Source organism: Phyllostomus hastatus, unplaced genomic scaffold, assembly GCF_019186645.2.
Source record: "Phyllostomus hastatus isolate PE091 unplaced genomic scaffold, TTU_PhHast_1.1 phas_scaffold_60, whole genome shotgun sequence".
NCBI lineage: Eukaryota > Metazoa > Chordata > Mammalia > Chiroptera > Phyllostomidae > Phyllostomus > Phyllostomus hastatus.
Window position 1 is genome coordinate 6,486,869 of NW_025334038.1, and position 14,681 is coordinate 6,501,549.

Consider the following 14,681-nt stretch of genomic DNA (forward strand, 5'->3'; position numbering starts at 1 on the left):
GAGAAGTGTCTATCCACGTCCTCCAACCATTTTTTAATTGGATTTTTTTTGTCTTCCAGGGGTGGAGTTGTATGAGTTCTTTATATATTTTGGAGATTAAACCCTTGTCCAATGTATCATTAACAGATATGTTTTCCCAGACAGTCAGTTCCTTTTCATTTTGATGATGGTTTCTTTGGCCATGTGGAAGCTTTTTAATGTGATGTAGTCCCATTTGTTTATTTTTTCCTTTATTTCCCTTCCTCTAGGAAATATATCATCAAAAATATTGCTACATGGCATATCTAAAATTTTACTGCCTATATTTTTCTCAAGGACTTTTATGATATCAAAACTTATATTTAAGTATTTTATAGATTTTGAGTTTATTCTGGTGTATGGTATAAGTTCCTGGTCAAGTTTCATTTTTTTTGCGTGTACTGATCCAGTTCTCCCAACACCATTTATTGAAGAGGCTATTTTTACTCTATTGTGTGGTCATGTCCTCTTTGTCAAATATTAATTGACCATAGAGAAATGGGTTTATTTCTAGGCTTTCTAATCTGTTCCACTGGTGCATGTGTCTGTCTTTATCCCAGTACCAGACTGTTATGATTCCAGTGGATTCCATTATAGTTTGATATCAGGAATTGTGATCCTTCCAACTTTGCTCTTCATTTTCAAGATTGCTGAGGCTATTTGGGGTCTTTTTTGGTGCCATTAAATATTTGAAATATTTGTTCTAGATCTTTGAAATATCCTATTGGTATTTTAATAGGAATTGCATTGAATCTATAGATTGCTTTTGGTAGTATAGACATTTTAATGGTGTTAATTCTTCCAATCTATAAACAAAGTATAGACTTCCATTTATTTGTATCTTCCTCAATGACTTTCTTCAGTGTTCTATAGTTTTCTGAGTACAGGTCTTTTATCTCCTTGGTTAAATGTATTCCTAGCTATTTATTTATTTACTGCTGTAGTAAATGGATTTTTTTCTTAGTTTCCCTTTCTGATAGTTCATTATTGATGTACAAAAATGCCATTTGATTTCTGAATATTGACTTTATATCCTGCTACTTTGCTGAATTCACTTATTAGGTCTAGTAGTTTTGGTGGAGCCTATAAGGTTTTTTGTGTAAATTATAATGTCTGCAAATAATGACAGCTTTACTTCCTCTTTTCCAATTTGGATGCCTTTTATTTCTTCTTTTCTGATCGCTGTGGCTAGGACCTCCAGTACTATGTTGAAGACACAGTGGTGAAAGTGGGTGCCCTTGTCTTGTTCCTGATCTTAATGAAAATGTTTTTAGTTTTTGTGCATTGAATGTGTTGGCAATAGGTTTTTGGCATATGGCCTTTATTATATTGAGCTTTGTTCCTTCTATTCCCACTTTGCTGAGCATTTTTATTATCAATGGGTCCTGCATTTTATCAAATGCTTTTTCTGCATCTAATGATATGATCATGTAATTTTTGCCTTTCATTTTGTGTATGTTATGTATCACATTTATTGATTTGCAAATATTGTATGATCTTTGCATTCTTGGAATAAATCCCACTTGATCATGGTGTATGATCTTTTTACTGTATTTTTGGGTCTGGTTTGCAGAATTTTGTTGAGGATTTTTGAATCTATGTTCATCAGAGATATTGGCCTATATTTTTCATTGTTGTGTCTTTATCTTGTTTTGGGATTAGGATAATACTGGCTTCATAAAAGAGTTTGGGAGTTTTCCCAAACTCTTCTTGTATTTTGGAATAGTTTGTGAAGGATCAGTATTAGTTCTTCTTTGATTGTTTGGTAAATTTTGCCCATGTTGTATGTGGTTCCTGATTATTACTGGCCCATTCATTGGTGGGAGTTTCCCTCTGTCTGGTTGGCTAAGAGGCTCAACCCCTACTACATGTTGTATGCTGTTGAATAGGTGCTGGCAGAACATAGCAAAATGACACCAAAGCAAGCAAACCCCATTTCCTACCACAGCAATATCAACAACAAGAGAGGAAGAATAATAAAAGTAAAGGGAGAAATGGAATAGTGGAGAGAAGGGAAAGGGAAAAAGGATACGAGAAGACCTAAAGAACAAAAAGTGATTATTAGAGGAGAAAGAGGAAGAGAAATACTACTTATAATAATTTGAAAGAGGAAATGGGGAAAAAATACTGTAATGGTAACAAAAACAATACATGGAGAGAAAAAGGGAACAGCGGAGTACTGAAAGATAAGAGTAGAATAGCGTATATTACAGAAAAATTACCTGGCTGGCGTAGCTCAGTGGATTGAGCGTGGGCTGGGAACCAAAGTGTCCCAGGTTCGATTCCCAGCCAGGGTACATTCCTGGGTTGCAGGCCATAACCCCCAGCAACCGCACATTGATGTCTCTCTCTCTCTCTCTCTCTCTCTCCCCCTTCCTTCCCTAAAAGTAAATAAATAAAATCTTAAAAAAAAAAGAAAAATTAGAGTAGGAAAATGTGAGAAAAATTAAAAAAATAGATAATAAAATACACAAGAAGTCTATGGAAAAGAAAAAATAGCTAATATAATGCAAAAAGAATCTAGTGTATTTGTCTCAGCACAGTTTAGGTCTTGCCTTCTGGTTTCTCCATTGGATATTTCTCTGATGCCTGAGTCTGGTGTAAACCACTGCCATGGGCTATCCATGTCTGGTCCTCAGCCACCTTTTCAAAGCTACTAGTGATCTACTGTTTGTGGTTGATTACTCCGGACTTGGGTACTCCCAGGGTGGGCCAACCTACTCTGCAAAGCTGGCTTTTATCAACATTGGGTTCAGGGGTATCTCAGCAAATATCCCAAGTAGTCACAGGATTTACCTCTGCCAGTGTCTGCCTGCTGGCCTGCTATCACTCTGAGACTCGTTGCAGACTAGATTATTTCTGGGAGGGCTTCCGGCAAAAACAAGGGGCTGTGATTCCTAGATCAACCATGGCAGGTGATCTTCAGACTTCAGGGAACATGATGGGTTTGTTCCCCCTCCCCTGAGCCACTAGACTGACTCTGTCCAGGATTATCTACCTGTATTCAGCAGCTCAAGGCCTCTATCAGAGTTCCAGAGTCCAGATTTTGGGTCTACTAGATATTTGAAGGGTGTTTCCATGGCTTTTCCATGAGAGAGAAGTACCAGTCTGTTTCCCAGGTTAGCATATGGATTTGTTGTACCCTACTGCCAGTCTCTATTGATCCCTGCGTCTATTTAGGTTGCTATCTCTTCCGTAAGGGTTAAGATGCATGATGGTAGAAAAGAAAGAAAACAAACAAAGCAGAACACCAAGACAGAGCAAAACTAAAAAAAGAGCAACAAAAAAATGTGCTGAGTAGAGTGAACAGGTTTTCAGGGTTTGTGGTGAGGGGATTTCCAGAGGGTGTGGTGAGCAGTATCCCACAGGGCAAGGTGATTGATTTCCTCCTGGAAGGGTTTAGCTCTTAAAAAAAGATGGCTATTTTGGAGCCCAGGTATATAGGGGCCCTGTAAACCCCACAGCCACACCCCCAAGACTTTCCTCAGTGCCTCCTACTGCAGACTTTCCTTGTTCAACTCCAGACTATACCACCCTCCCTTCTCTGGGGCCCGAGGTCAGTAGCCATTAACAAACTGCTTGTACCACTCCCTCCAGTGAATGTCAGCCTCAGTCTCCCACTGTTACCCTGCCACTGAGCTACTATACTCCTGGTGTGGTCTCCCCAGTCAGCCCTGCCTTGGCCACCTCTCTGCCCAGGCACTCCCAGCTCCTGGACTGATTTGCAGCCTTCTCATTCTGTATCTACAGGAACTGTATGTGGTTCCTGTAGTATCTGGGATCTGGGAGGTGATAGCTCCTCCTCTGTAGGTACTGCAGTCTCCAGACCCCGGTTCCTGTCAGCAGCTAGGTACACAGCCCAGCACAGGGCAGAGGGCAGAGGAACAAGTCTGACCACCCAGGTGCAGACATTTTGGAGGCTTCTTTCTGAGGGAGATATTTTAAACTCCTCAAAATGGTCCTGCTTCAAAACTGCACAGCCAGAAGCACCAGGTTGGGCAGCAGCAGTGGCTGCTGTTCCACCAGGAGAGCCCAGGGCATCTGTTCACACACACCCACCCACTCACTGGTGTACATGCTCACTTGTGTGCTCACTCACATTCAGCTGGATTTTTTAGTTGATTGTTGTAGGGTTTATCTGTAAGACCTGTCCCATCTGGGGGCAGAAGGATGGTGCTTCCAGCTACTCTGCAGCCAACTTGGACCCCCCTCCCCCACCATGTAAATATTTAGTTAGTGATTATACTAAATTTATGTAAATGCTTTAAAAGTAAAGTACATAAGTCTATTAATGAGTTGATCCTAGGCCCAGGTACAAATTAAGCCACTAGTTAGTTTTAGCTGTTATTATTATTATCATTATTATTATTAGCTTTTTATTTCCCTAGAAAAATTACAGATTAAGGTATAAAATAAATGACATATATTAAAAATGTGTACCTTATTGGAAGCATTTATTCAGTGAAATAGGAAAATTTGGTGTTTGAGAATTAAAAGTAACTAAGAGATGTATTAGAATTTGATAACATTAATAAGGATAAAATAAAGAAAATTTCCACCATTGTACAGAGTTTAGATTAAGTTAAAAAATAAAATTTCATACACCAAAACTTTTAACTCCTTTCACTAATACCTATCAACCTGGAGGAAAAAGAAAACTATGCAAGCAATGTGTCTTCCTGGGCCTGGGGAATGAGGTAAGTATACTGGAAAAAAAAAGTTAGTAAAGAACAGAAAAAGAGAACAGTTCGGGGTCGAACCTGATAGAGACTAAACTGAGTTCTGAAGTCAGGTGGTATGCTACGAGCAGTAAGTCATTTTAGTTTTTATTTTCTGGAAATATTCATCTTTCAATAGAATATGAATTCTTCTTTCAGTTAAAACAAAGCTAACACAATACAAAATAAGAAAACTAAACTAAACTAATTTTTTAAAAAATCAATATATCTCTGCCAGGGGTGATTTAGATTGAGAAATAATTGTCAGAAAATATCAGGGCTTTACTACAAATTTTCCTAAAATTAGGAGTGAGACAGGAAGCTGAATACAGACCAACTGCTGTTCAGTCTAACAGTGGGCCATAGAGGCCTTTGAACTTGTATAAAACAAGTGCATTCATTATGGGCTATTTATTCAAGTGGGATGGGGCCAAGGAAATAGCCAATGCAATATGGGGAACATTATAAATGACTTCCTGGAAATCAAAACATAATTGATTATGCAAGTACATTTTTATAAATAATGACTCAGCTACAACACTTAAACTAAAATATCCATTTATACATTAGATGTGTTAATTGGATTAAGAGTTTTAAAAAAAGGATCATGAGGGTGTGCACATTTCCTGGCATATAGCAAGCACAAAATATCTTTGAGTTATTTCACGATTTGAAGCCATCTATGAAGCTGAAGTTTTCTATTTGTCTTGGCAAGAAAACTGACAATTTGTTCTCCCTAAAGGCCTAAAATCCAATGATACCATACAGATCATTGAAAGTCACACATGCTGTCCTAAAGGGATGGCAAGTTGGAGTGTAATGAGAACTACAGCATTGAAAGTGCCTATGAAAAGGAAGGCTCTGTTACCTGTGTTTCCTTAGCCAATATTTTTCTTTCATGGAACTAGGCCTTGTGCAATCCATCAGTCAGGAGAATTAATGGTGTGACAGGCAATTCAGGCCTTACAGAGATAATCAAGCCCTCATAAATTGTGTAAGAGCAAATAAAGCCTGCAAAATGGGACAGTTAACAGAGCAATCAAATTTCAAAACTGCCTGCCTGCAGTAGAAAGTGTGCCAATAATGAGGAGAGGTAAAAAGAGAAAATATCAGCTAGGTACAAGTGTACTAACTCTTAGGAACAAAGGGTGTGTCTGATGTTCCAGATGTTCAGGTCTTTTGGGAGGAAAAGTTCAGACACCATCACATGAAGGGTCTGTGTAAAACACCCAGTCCTCACTGTTCAATGTTTTGAGCTGTCCATCTAGCCAAAATGCCAGCAGTAAGGTGTACCTGTCTCTTCTAGGCCCTACATCCATTTTTCTATCATTCCTACTTATTTCATCCTCACTAAAGAGATCTACATTTCAGTTATATAACTTCCCAGTCTTCTTTATATCTAGGATAGGAGTTTGCATCAAAGCTTGGATTTCTGCTTGAGACCTCTGGAGAAAATTATCTTTTTTTGATAAAAGGAAAATAATCACACATTGCCTCTCTGTCATTGGACATTACTTTGGATGGACATATTTCCTGGGCTACCTGCAGTTATATTGAGCCAATTGAAGGGGACAGGTAACAAATGGAAGCTAGAGAAGTGGAAAGGTAGTATAACAGGAGTACAGAGTATGGGTCCCCTGAAAATGGGGCCACCCCACCAACCCTGCAAAATGGGCAGGGAATGCCTGCAGAGTGAAAAGTTCATGTTGTACAACAAAAGCAGTTTAACAGCTTGAGCCCTTCCTGAAGGGAAGATCTTTGGAAGGAGGCTGCTACTTCCTGTGGCAAATTGTGTATGTGACTGTGTGCTGGCAGAGTGATTCATAACATAGCCAAGGGGAAGCTCATACAGAGCTGTGTGAGCTGTGAGGGCAGATGCCCCCTGGGTGCATGTGCATGGCTGGGAACTCTTGCCCTAACTAAAGATGGCAGCTGAAAGAAGGTCAGAGACACTGGGGAACTGACAAAGATGGTGGACTCTAAAGCTCCATAGGAAAATCTGGATGTTTGGCCATGCAGGAAGTTCTGAGACAAGCATTAAAAATTTGGGTATAGCAAGTAACATAAGGTCTGCCACAAGGTCTGGAGGTCTGCCTAGGGGTCTACCTGTTGGTCAGTCGGTCTGTCTGTGGCTCTGTCTGTAGGCCCTTTGGAAACATCCCCAGCATCCTACCTACATAGAAGATAATAGCAGAGCTGGCAGATCTGCAGGGAACCTGCCTGGCCAAGCACAGAGACACACTGGTGAGCTGATGGCTAGAATAAAGGCAGTTCTACAAGAGAGAAACAGACACTGTGAGAAGGACCCAGGTTCATGTATCTAGACTTAAAAGACGCTTGCAGCTATACTGGGACTGAGGATGCTAATCTTCAGTCTTCTGCATTTCTGAAGGATGGTACCTCTGAGTGATTTATTCAGAAACTGGTCTGGCTTGGCAGAGGGAGGGCAGGGCTATTTATTTGGGGGTGTTGTAAAGGGAGCAGGACTTAGCAGCAGAAATCTGTCATTCTGTATGACCTTTAACTAAACAACCCCTTTCCTTTTTCACTAGACTCTTGCCTTGGGAGTCACATTTCTTGGCAGCAGACAATCAAACCCCATAGCTATTATAGAACATCATTGGTTGGTTCTGTAACAGTAGGAGAAGGCTGGGATTCGATTCCTTCATTTATCTGTTAAACTACCCCTAAGAACACCCAAGTTTAGCTTTTTTTTTATGTGAACAAATAAAGGTTCTTGTCATTTAAGCCAGTGCTTATCAAATTTCACTGTACACACAAACCACGTAGGGATCTTGTTACCATTCAGTTTCTCATTTAGGAGGTGCAGGGTGTTACCTAAGAGTCTATGTTTCTAATAAACTCTCAGGTGATGTCCAAGCTTCTCACATATTGGGTCACTAGTATTTAAACTACTTTTAAGTTTACATTGAGTTACTTGAAAGCCAGATGTATAATATGTGATGATGCAGAAGAGTGAAGGATTTGAATGTTGAAATCAACTTAAAGGTATGTACAATGAATCTTAGAAATTCACCAGCTAAAAAATTCATAGATGTAATCATTGTGAACAAGGGCTTTGAGGTCACCATTATCTGTGTTCAAATCCTGATTCTGTCATTTATGCACTATTTGACCTCTCTGGATCTTGATTACTTCATCAGAGATCACCACAATGTATCTCATATAGTTGCTTTAAGATTTAGTTGAGATAATGTGATAAGAAGCCTAGACCTTTAACAAATATGAGTTCCTTTTCTATGATGGGATTGGCAGTATGGAATTCTTTATTATCAAGCTGTACTAATTCCAAAGATTACTTATTTAAAATGGTACTAAGCATGATAATGTGAGAGCAGGGCAAACAAAATGACATTGGTTTGGTCAAGATAGGATAAAGTGTATAAAATTAAATGACATCACTCGTGCTGGCCAAGATGGCTGCCAGTCAGTCATGACACTTTGGTTCAACAAGGAAACTACCTAAATCATGCCAGACATATCTGGTAAGGATGCATGCTTAACATATCTGTACATATGAACAGAAGAACTGTTTCTACAAGGAAGGACCACCCAGAGACAGGCTCCTATGAAAATTCCCCACTCACCATCAAGGGTCCCAAGACACTTATCAAGAGACCTAGAGGGGTGGAGTATACAACCCTCAAGGATGTAACTGAGGTAGACTTCAGATCATTGCTTGGACAGTTGAGATCCACACACCAAGGTGTTGCTCCACACTATGCTGATGTCCTGACTGCCGTGCTGCCAGAGGCTGTGCTCTGGTGGACCAAGAGCTTCCTTTGCCCTATTGCTGTCTGTGCTCTGGGCTCTAAAGATTCTGCCTTATAAGATGCTGATAGCTCCCCTGCCTACTGTGCTGTCTCTTGGACATGCAGACTGGGACTTTGGGACTTGGATTTTTTATCCCCCAATTCTCTTGTGTGATGTTATTAGTGATTATTTCTATTACTTAGATATAATTATTTATTTATTTATTATTGCTATTAAGTTATTATAGGTTTTGATTAAATCTGCATTAATAAAAGCTGAGTGAACCTGCGTTAATAAAAGGCGACTGAGTAGCACAGTAGCCTGTGTAGGCTCCCTGTTATTTATCGGTGTCAGTGTCACCTGTAGGCTTGGTGGTCACACAGGTGGTTACTGGTCACACAGGTGGTTACTGGTGGTCACACAGGTGGTTACTCAGTTCTTAAGACCCAGATCAGATGACCTGAGTGGGAACCAGAGTCTGGCTTATAGGAAAGACTATATCGTGAAACATACATTTGTGACGGATAGAATAAGACAGGTTGTAGTCATCAGCACAAACTTTCTTTGTAATCAACATACTATACCATAAGCCTGTCATGCTCATATCAGACTATCTTACATTTAATTGAAAGTCTGATAAAATATTCAAAATTAGACTTTAGTATGATACTTCTTCTCAAAAACCGGCCTACATTGCCTTTGATGAGAAAAAAAGGTTTTTGAATTTGCAGACTCTCTTTTCCAAAATTGCTGAAATATTGCCACATGAAATGAGTGTTGTTAGTAGATGAGATCAGTGGTAAATAAAAATCTATTGCCTATAGTGATAGAAAACTAGGTGGTAATTCACTTCTCCTAAGTCAGACAGTAAATAGGATTGTGGGCATCAGCAATGCATTTAAATATTTCAACATGCTTTCTGGATTTGCAGTGCTTGAAGACTAGGTGATCTTTTTGTGTTTACAAGCCTGGGTGCTTTGAAAAATACAATGGTTTGAATGCCCCTGGGAATGATTTGGAATGCCCTTGGCATAATACCAGAGCAAGGGATTTGACTAATGACTTCCCAGACATAGGGTAGTTGTGGTCAGCTGGGCAAGGGTCCTCATGAATAGAAAGAGCTCTTACATATGTCCAACAGATATGTTCTCTTGACACTAGGAGATTCATGTTAACTTCCATGTAACTACAGTGATATCATTTACCTTTTAGTATTACTGCTATCAAATAATTCTCAAATATGTCTGGAACTATATGTTTACATATTCGGAATTTATTCTCATATGGAGTGAACAATGGTTAAAAATCTCTGTATCGAAGGAGTACTGTGGAGGAGAATGGCTGACAATATGGGCTTCTAAGTTAGCTGGAGCTAGGTTTTAGGCTATTCACTCATTAGTTATGTAAATATGGACATGTTCCATACTTATCTGAGATTCAATTTCATTATCTAAAAAATGGGAATCATAATACCTAGAGTATGTTGAGAGCATGTTAGAGCATGTTGAGAAAATTAATTTGATGATAAATATAGAGCATTTAACACACATTTGGTACTTAGTAAGAGTATAATAAATTTTAGATAGAAACAGCTTATTTGAACCTGAATGAAAGCACTTCTTTATTCTCATTTTATTTCTTCATCCTATAATATTGATAATGGTCAGCTTTTGTGGAAAGAAAGGGTTTCTCTAGAAAGTAAAGCCAAGTCAAAAGCTGATATACTTGGAGTTTGTTTAGGTACATGATTTTAGGAAATAGGAATGGGGCACTGAGAAGAGTAAAATGCAAAATAGGGAAATAAGAGGGTATGCAGGTGTGGGCAGCTGAGTTTCACAGGCCTTCCAAGGACAGTGTAGAATGTCTGAGAGAATGGAAAAAAAGGAATATATAGTCTTCTGCTCCTGTCTTCCATTAATTGTATTTTAATGGGAATATTAACATCATCATATGGGTTTGCCTGTGTAAGTGATGAGTCTGTTGGTTCCAACAGACAGACAACATTATTGTGAGAGGATCCCCAGGACAGGAAGTGAAAGGTAAAGCACAGCTGAGGAGTCAGGTTTTATTTATGCTGCAGAACATGAAGGTGGAGAGCTTGTGAGGAAGGACAAAAGAAGTAGTTCATATGTGATTTTAGAAGCCATGTGTCCTTAATGAGATTTGAGAGCAAATCAATCCTGGGTACCCAGTGTTTGAGGGCAATAACTTAAGTAATTCTCCTTATAGTAAAGACCAATATTTAAGTCACCTTATTCTAGTAGATCTATAGTTAGAATCAGCAAGACCCTCACTGGTGGTGTCTATGCTAAACATCCAATCAAAAAAGACACATTTAGGGTGAGCTGAGATTCAGGTTTTGAAGGGCACCCTTTCCCTCGCTTATATCGGAAAACACTAACAGATCAACATCATCTTCTTAGTCCCTAAGTGTTGTGTCAGGGACCTCAGTGGAGGAAATTAGTGACAAAAATACTTTTCTCTTTCAAAATAGTTTCAAAAGTTATGTGTTTATCTCTGTGGAAGATTTAATACAGCCAACCTATTTTATTTTATCATTTACCTTGATTTTTTTTAATTTAAGGAGGAAATATCATTTGGACAACTTGCTATTGGGTTCCCAGAAACTATTAGAATGCATAAATACATATAAAATGGTGGAATTATGATCAAAGGCAAATGTATAAAAGGGAAATCCCACTGGCATTATTCCTCTAAAAACTGGTGTTTAAATGGACCAATTATTAAACTCAAAACATGAGTTTATGAAAATGAAAAATTTCCACCTTCCTACTAAACAGTATGTGTTCATTTGAGCCCTATTGGGCCTTGAAGGCAAAAGTGGGTTCCAGACAAATGTCTTTCACATTATAAACTGTATTAAATTAATTGACAAATAGATAAACATTGATAATAAGAAGAAGACAACAGAAATAATGAACAATAAAAGGTAAATACGTTTTAAATGTCACTCAAATAGACATTCAATAAAACCACATCTTTCAGACAACATAATTATTTTCATCATAAAAATCTCTAGTGGTTGCAATTCAAAAATGTTGATTTAAAAGCTTCAGTTGGACTTCAAATCAGCCTAAAAAGAAATTTCCATTTTAATAAAATAGGAAAAATTTTCCTTGGAAACATTGCAACTTATTTTTTTAAATGTGTTTACTATCCTTGAAAGGACCTAAAATGGGTCGTTCAGAAAAGAGAGCCTTTCCCATTTGAAAATAAATTCAATGGAGCAGTAAAGACACAACTGCAAAGCATTCAGAACAACAGAATATCTCCATAATGAGTGAGTCATACATTCTCAAATACCCAGATTTGATGGTTGATCCTTTGACTAAATAGGAAGGTATGCTAAGAAATTCTGTGACATTTTAAAATTTCTTCCTGGTGTTATGATGTCATGATTATCCAGCCTGTCATAAGGAATTTTAAAACCACTAAAATACATTATGTTGCCTAGATTCATATGAACTTTTACAGACTTTTAGACATCTTGCAAATCCCTTATATGAAGGGAGAAGATACTCTGATTTTAATCACCAAATTTAATGTTTTCATGACTTAAATTGATTTCATACAGTTAAGTTTATTTTACACTCTCAGTTACTTAGTAGTTTACTTACTACTGTAAATCAACACAGCATAGGAATTAAGGCATTTTGTGCCTTAATCTCAAGTTAAACAGCAAACATTGCTGTCTGTGAATTTTTGGCCTATGAATGAAAAATTTCAGTTTTAATTCTCACCAGAAGTATTTAAATTATACAGTAAAAGGTGAATTGGGCAGACACGGAATACTGAATAGGAACTGGGAAAAGAAGTAATCCAGCTCTTTGCTTTTACAAATGAAAATGAGAATTGATTCTGCATTGAGAGAGAGAAGTAAAAGGACCTAGTATTTTTAAAAAAGCCTTCTCCACCAAAAGAGCAAAATAGCACTCAGTGGCATTGCATTGTTAACAAAAGTTCTTTATCAGAAACTATAATTTAATATTTAAGTATCTAATTTACATGTGACAAGGTATCATATCCAAAAAATTAAATTGCAACTAGAAAACTATTAACCACTAAAAACGATACCAAACACAACCCAAACAGTTATAGGAAAGCAATAGCTAGAATTTGAATAGGAAAAAAATGTTTCATCATATTTGGCTCATTAAACAAAGCATCCATTATAGCCTGTAAAAGAGCATTTCTTCTAATTCAGCAAAAGTTTATCCTTTGTAGCATGAATAACATGTAAAGATAGATTTATTGAGTGTGTATATATATATTGTGAGACACACACTCATGCGTTGATTTAAAGATATCATATCTACTGATAACTGGTTGAATTTTGGAAGGTGCCAAAATCCATATTTCTACATGACCTTTGACCCACTTAATAATGCCTTTTTGTAAATAGAAATTACATAAAATACTCTGATTTTATTAACTGAATATTTTCTTAAGCATAATAATAGACAATGAAAGATTTGCACTTATTGTACAGGTACAGTAGAGTGTTAGACTGCAGCTCAGCCATCAAAGATCAGGGTCTGTAGTGCTGATAAGTTGTGCATTATACACAAAGATGATGGTGGACATTGAAATTAAACTGAGAACAACTAGTTATAGAACAAATAAGGGATAACAGAAGAAAACATGCACTATTCCTACTTCGATGCAAAACTAACTTCTCCCAAGAAACCAACCCTCTGACCTTTCTTTCTTACACAAAGAAATAGGTTCTGCACCCTTGGCAAAACAGTAGACTTGGACTTCTTTATTCAAATTCTAGTTTATCGTCTCTGAGTGTGCTGTTCCAGTGTCATCTCCATAAGCTGCCCTTGAAATTCTGGAGCATCTACAATATTACAGTCTCTAGGTTAGATTTCATTGATCCTCAATATCCCCTTCAGTTCTATATAAATAGAGTCCATTATTCATCTTCTTCTGGTTCCTGTGGTATCACAGATATTTCTTCCTTTAAACAATCACTGAAGAATCTGAGGATTGTGCTGTAGAGATGATACTTGCTCTTCTCAGAAATGTTATGACCTTCATCTGGATAGACCTACGATGTTGAGGGGAAAGGAGATTTAAAGTTACAAAAGCAAGTATTGTCCCTCAGAATTTATTCTTTTAGCCCCAAATGGCAAAGAGACTTCAGGAAATGATATCTAATGAAAATATCACTTAATTCAACTCTGAGTTTTTCATATTAAACTTTCCCTGTTTATTATATGTAAAGAACATTTGAGACAAAGTGCAATTTTTATGTATTTAAATTAAGATTTGTTAACAAAAAAAATTTAGACAGTTTCTTTAAACTTTAAGCCCCTGGCCTCCCTTTTCTTAGAGCCTTTCATTTGGAAAATTTAAGATTGTAAATTCATTCACTGTCCCTTTGAAATGTATTTAAATCTTCTTTCAGCCTATTGCCAGTTTTACAACCCAGGAAATGTCTTTTTCAAGGTCTAGAAACAATCTCTTTGATACACAAACACTGATTAGCCTCTTTCCTGAATTCCAAATCCCTTACCAACACTTTTTCCCCACTTGAATTCCAATCCTTTACCTACACTTTTTCCTTTTTATAAAAGCTGGCTTCAAAGGAAATGTAAGACAGTCTGTTAGAGTACAAACCCTCCATCTTCTCAGATTGCCAGCCATCTGAATAAAGCTCCCATAATGATCCAATCCCTGTCTCTGCTTATTGGGTCTGGTAAGGACAGGCAGCAGGAATGCTGGCTTGTCTGCTTTCAGTCTGACCCACCATCTGCTTATCTATACATCTTAATCAGTCACCATCCTAACCGTGGTTCCTGTGTTTGAGATATGTTGAACTACTTTTAGTTCTTCCACATGTTGAGAAATCATTTTCCCCCTTTTTCATACCTTCTTCAGACTTTGTTAAGTCCTTAATAAATATTTATTAAATATGGTTAAAAACACAGATATAAAAGGTGTTTTAAGCTCTCCTTTTTTCTCATAACATTTACTCAAACCACTTTTCACCACTTTCTAGTGTAAGAGTGATGAAAAATGAGAAAAAAACAAAGGTACTAGGAGAGAAATAGAGAATTGTTCTTTTTTTAAAAAAATAGTTATCAGTAATGAGAATAAAAGCCTAAGGAGAAAAAGACATTGCAAAGAGTATTATGCAATTGT

At 37.4% G+C, this 14,681-nt stretch overlaps 1 protein-coding gene across 4 annotated transcripts in view; it reads right to left on the reverse strand.

Annotated features, from left to right (window-relative positions):
* Positions 1-11,530: 11,530 nt before the first annotated feature.
* The window catches only part of DPP10 (dipeptidyl peptidase like 10), a 715,620-nt gene continuing 712,469 nt past the window's right edge, over positions 11,531-14,681 (reverse strand). For all 4 annotated transcript variants that reach the window (XM_045826271.1, XM_045826270.1, XM_045826272.1 and 1 more), the window contains one exon: positions 11,531-13,584. In XM_045826271.1, coding sequence (XP_045682227.1) covers positions 13,450-13,584 — 135 coding nt within the window. In that variant the 3' untranslated portion in view covers positions 11,531-13,449. The remainder of the gene's footprint in view (positions 13,585-14,681) is intronic.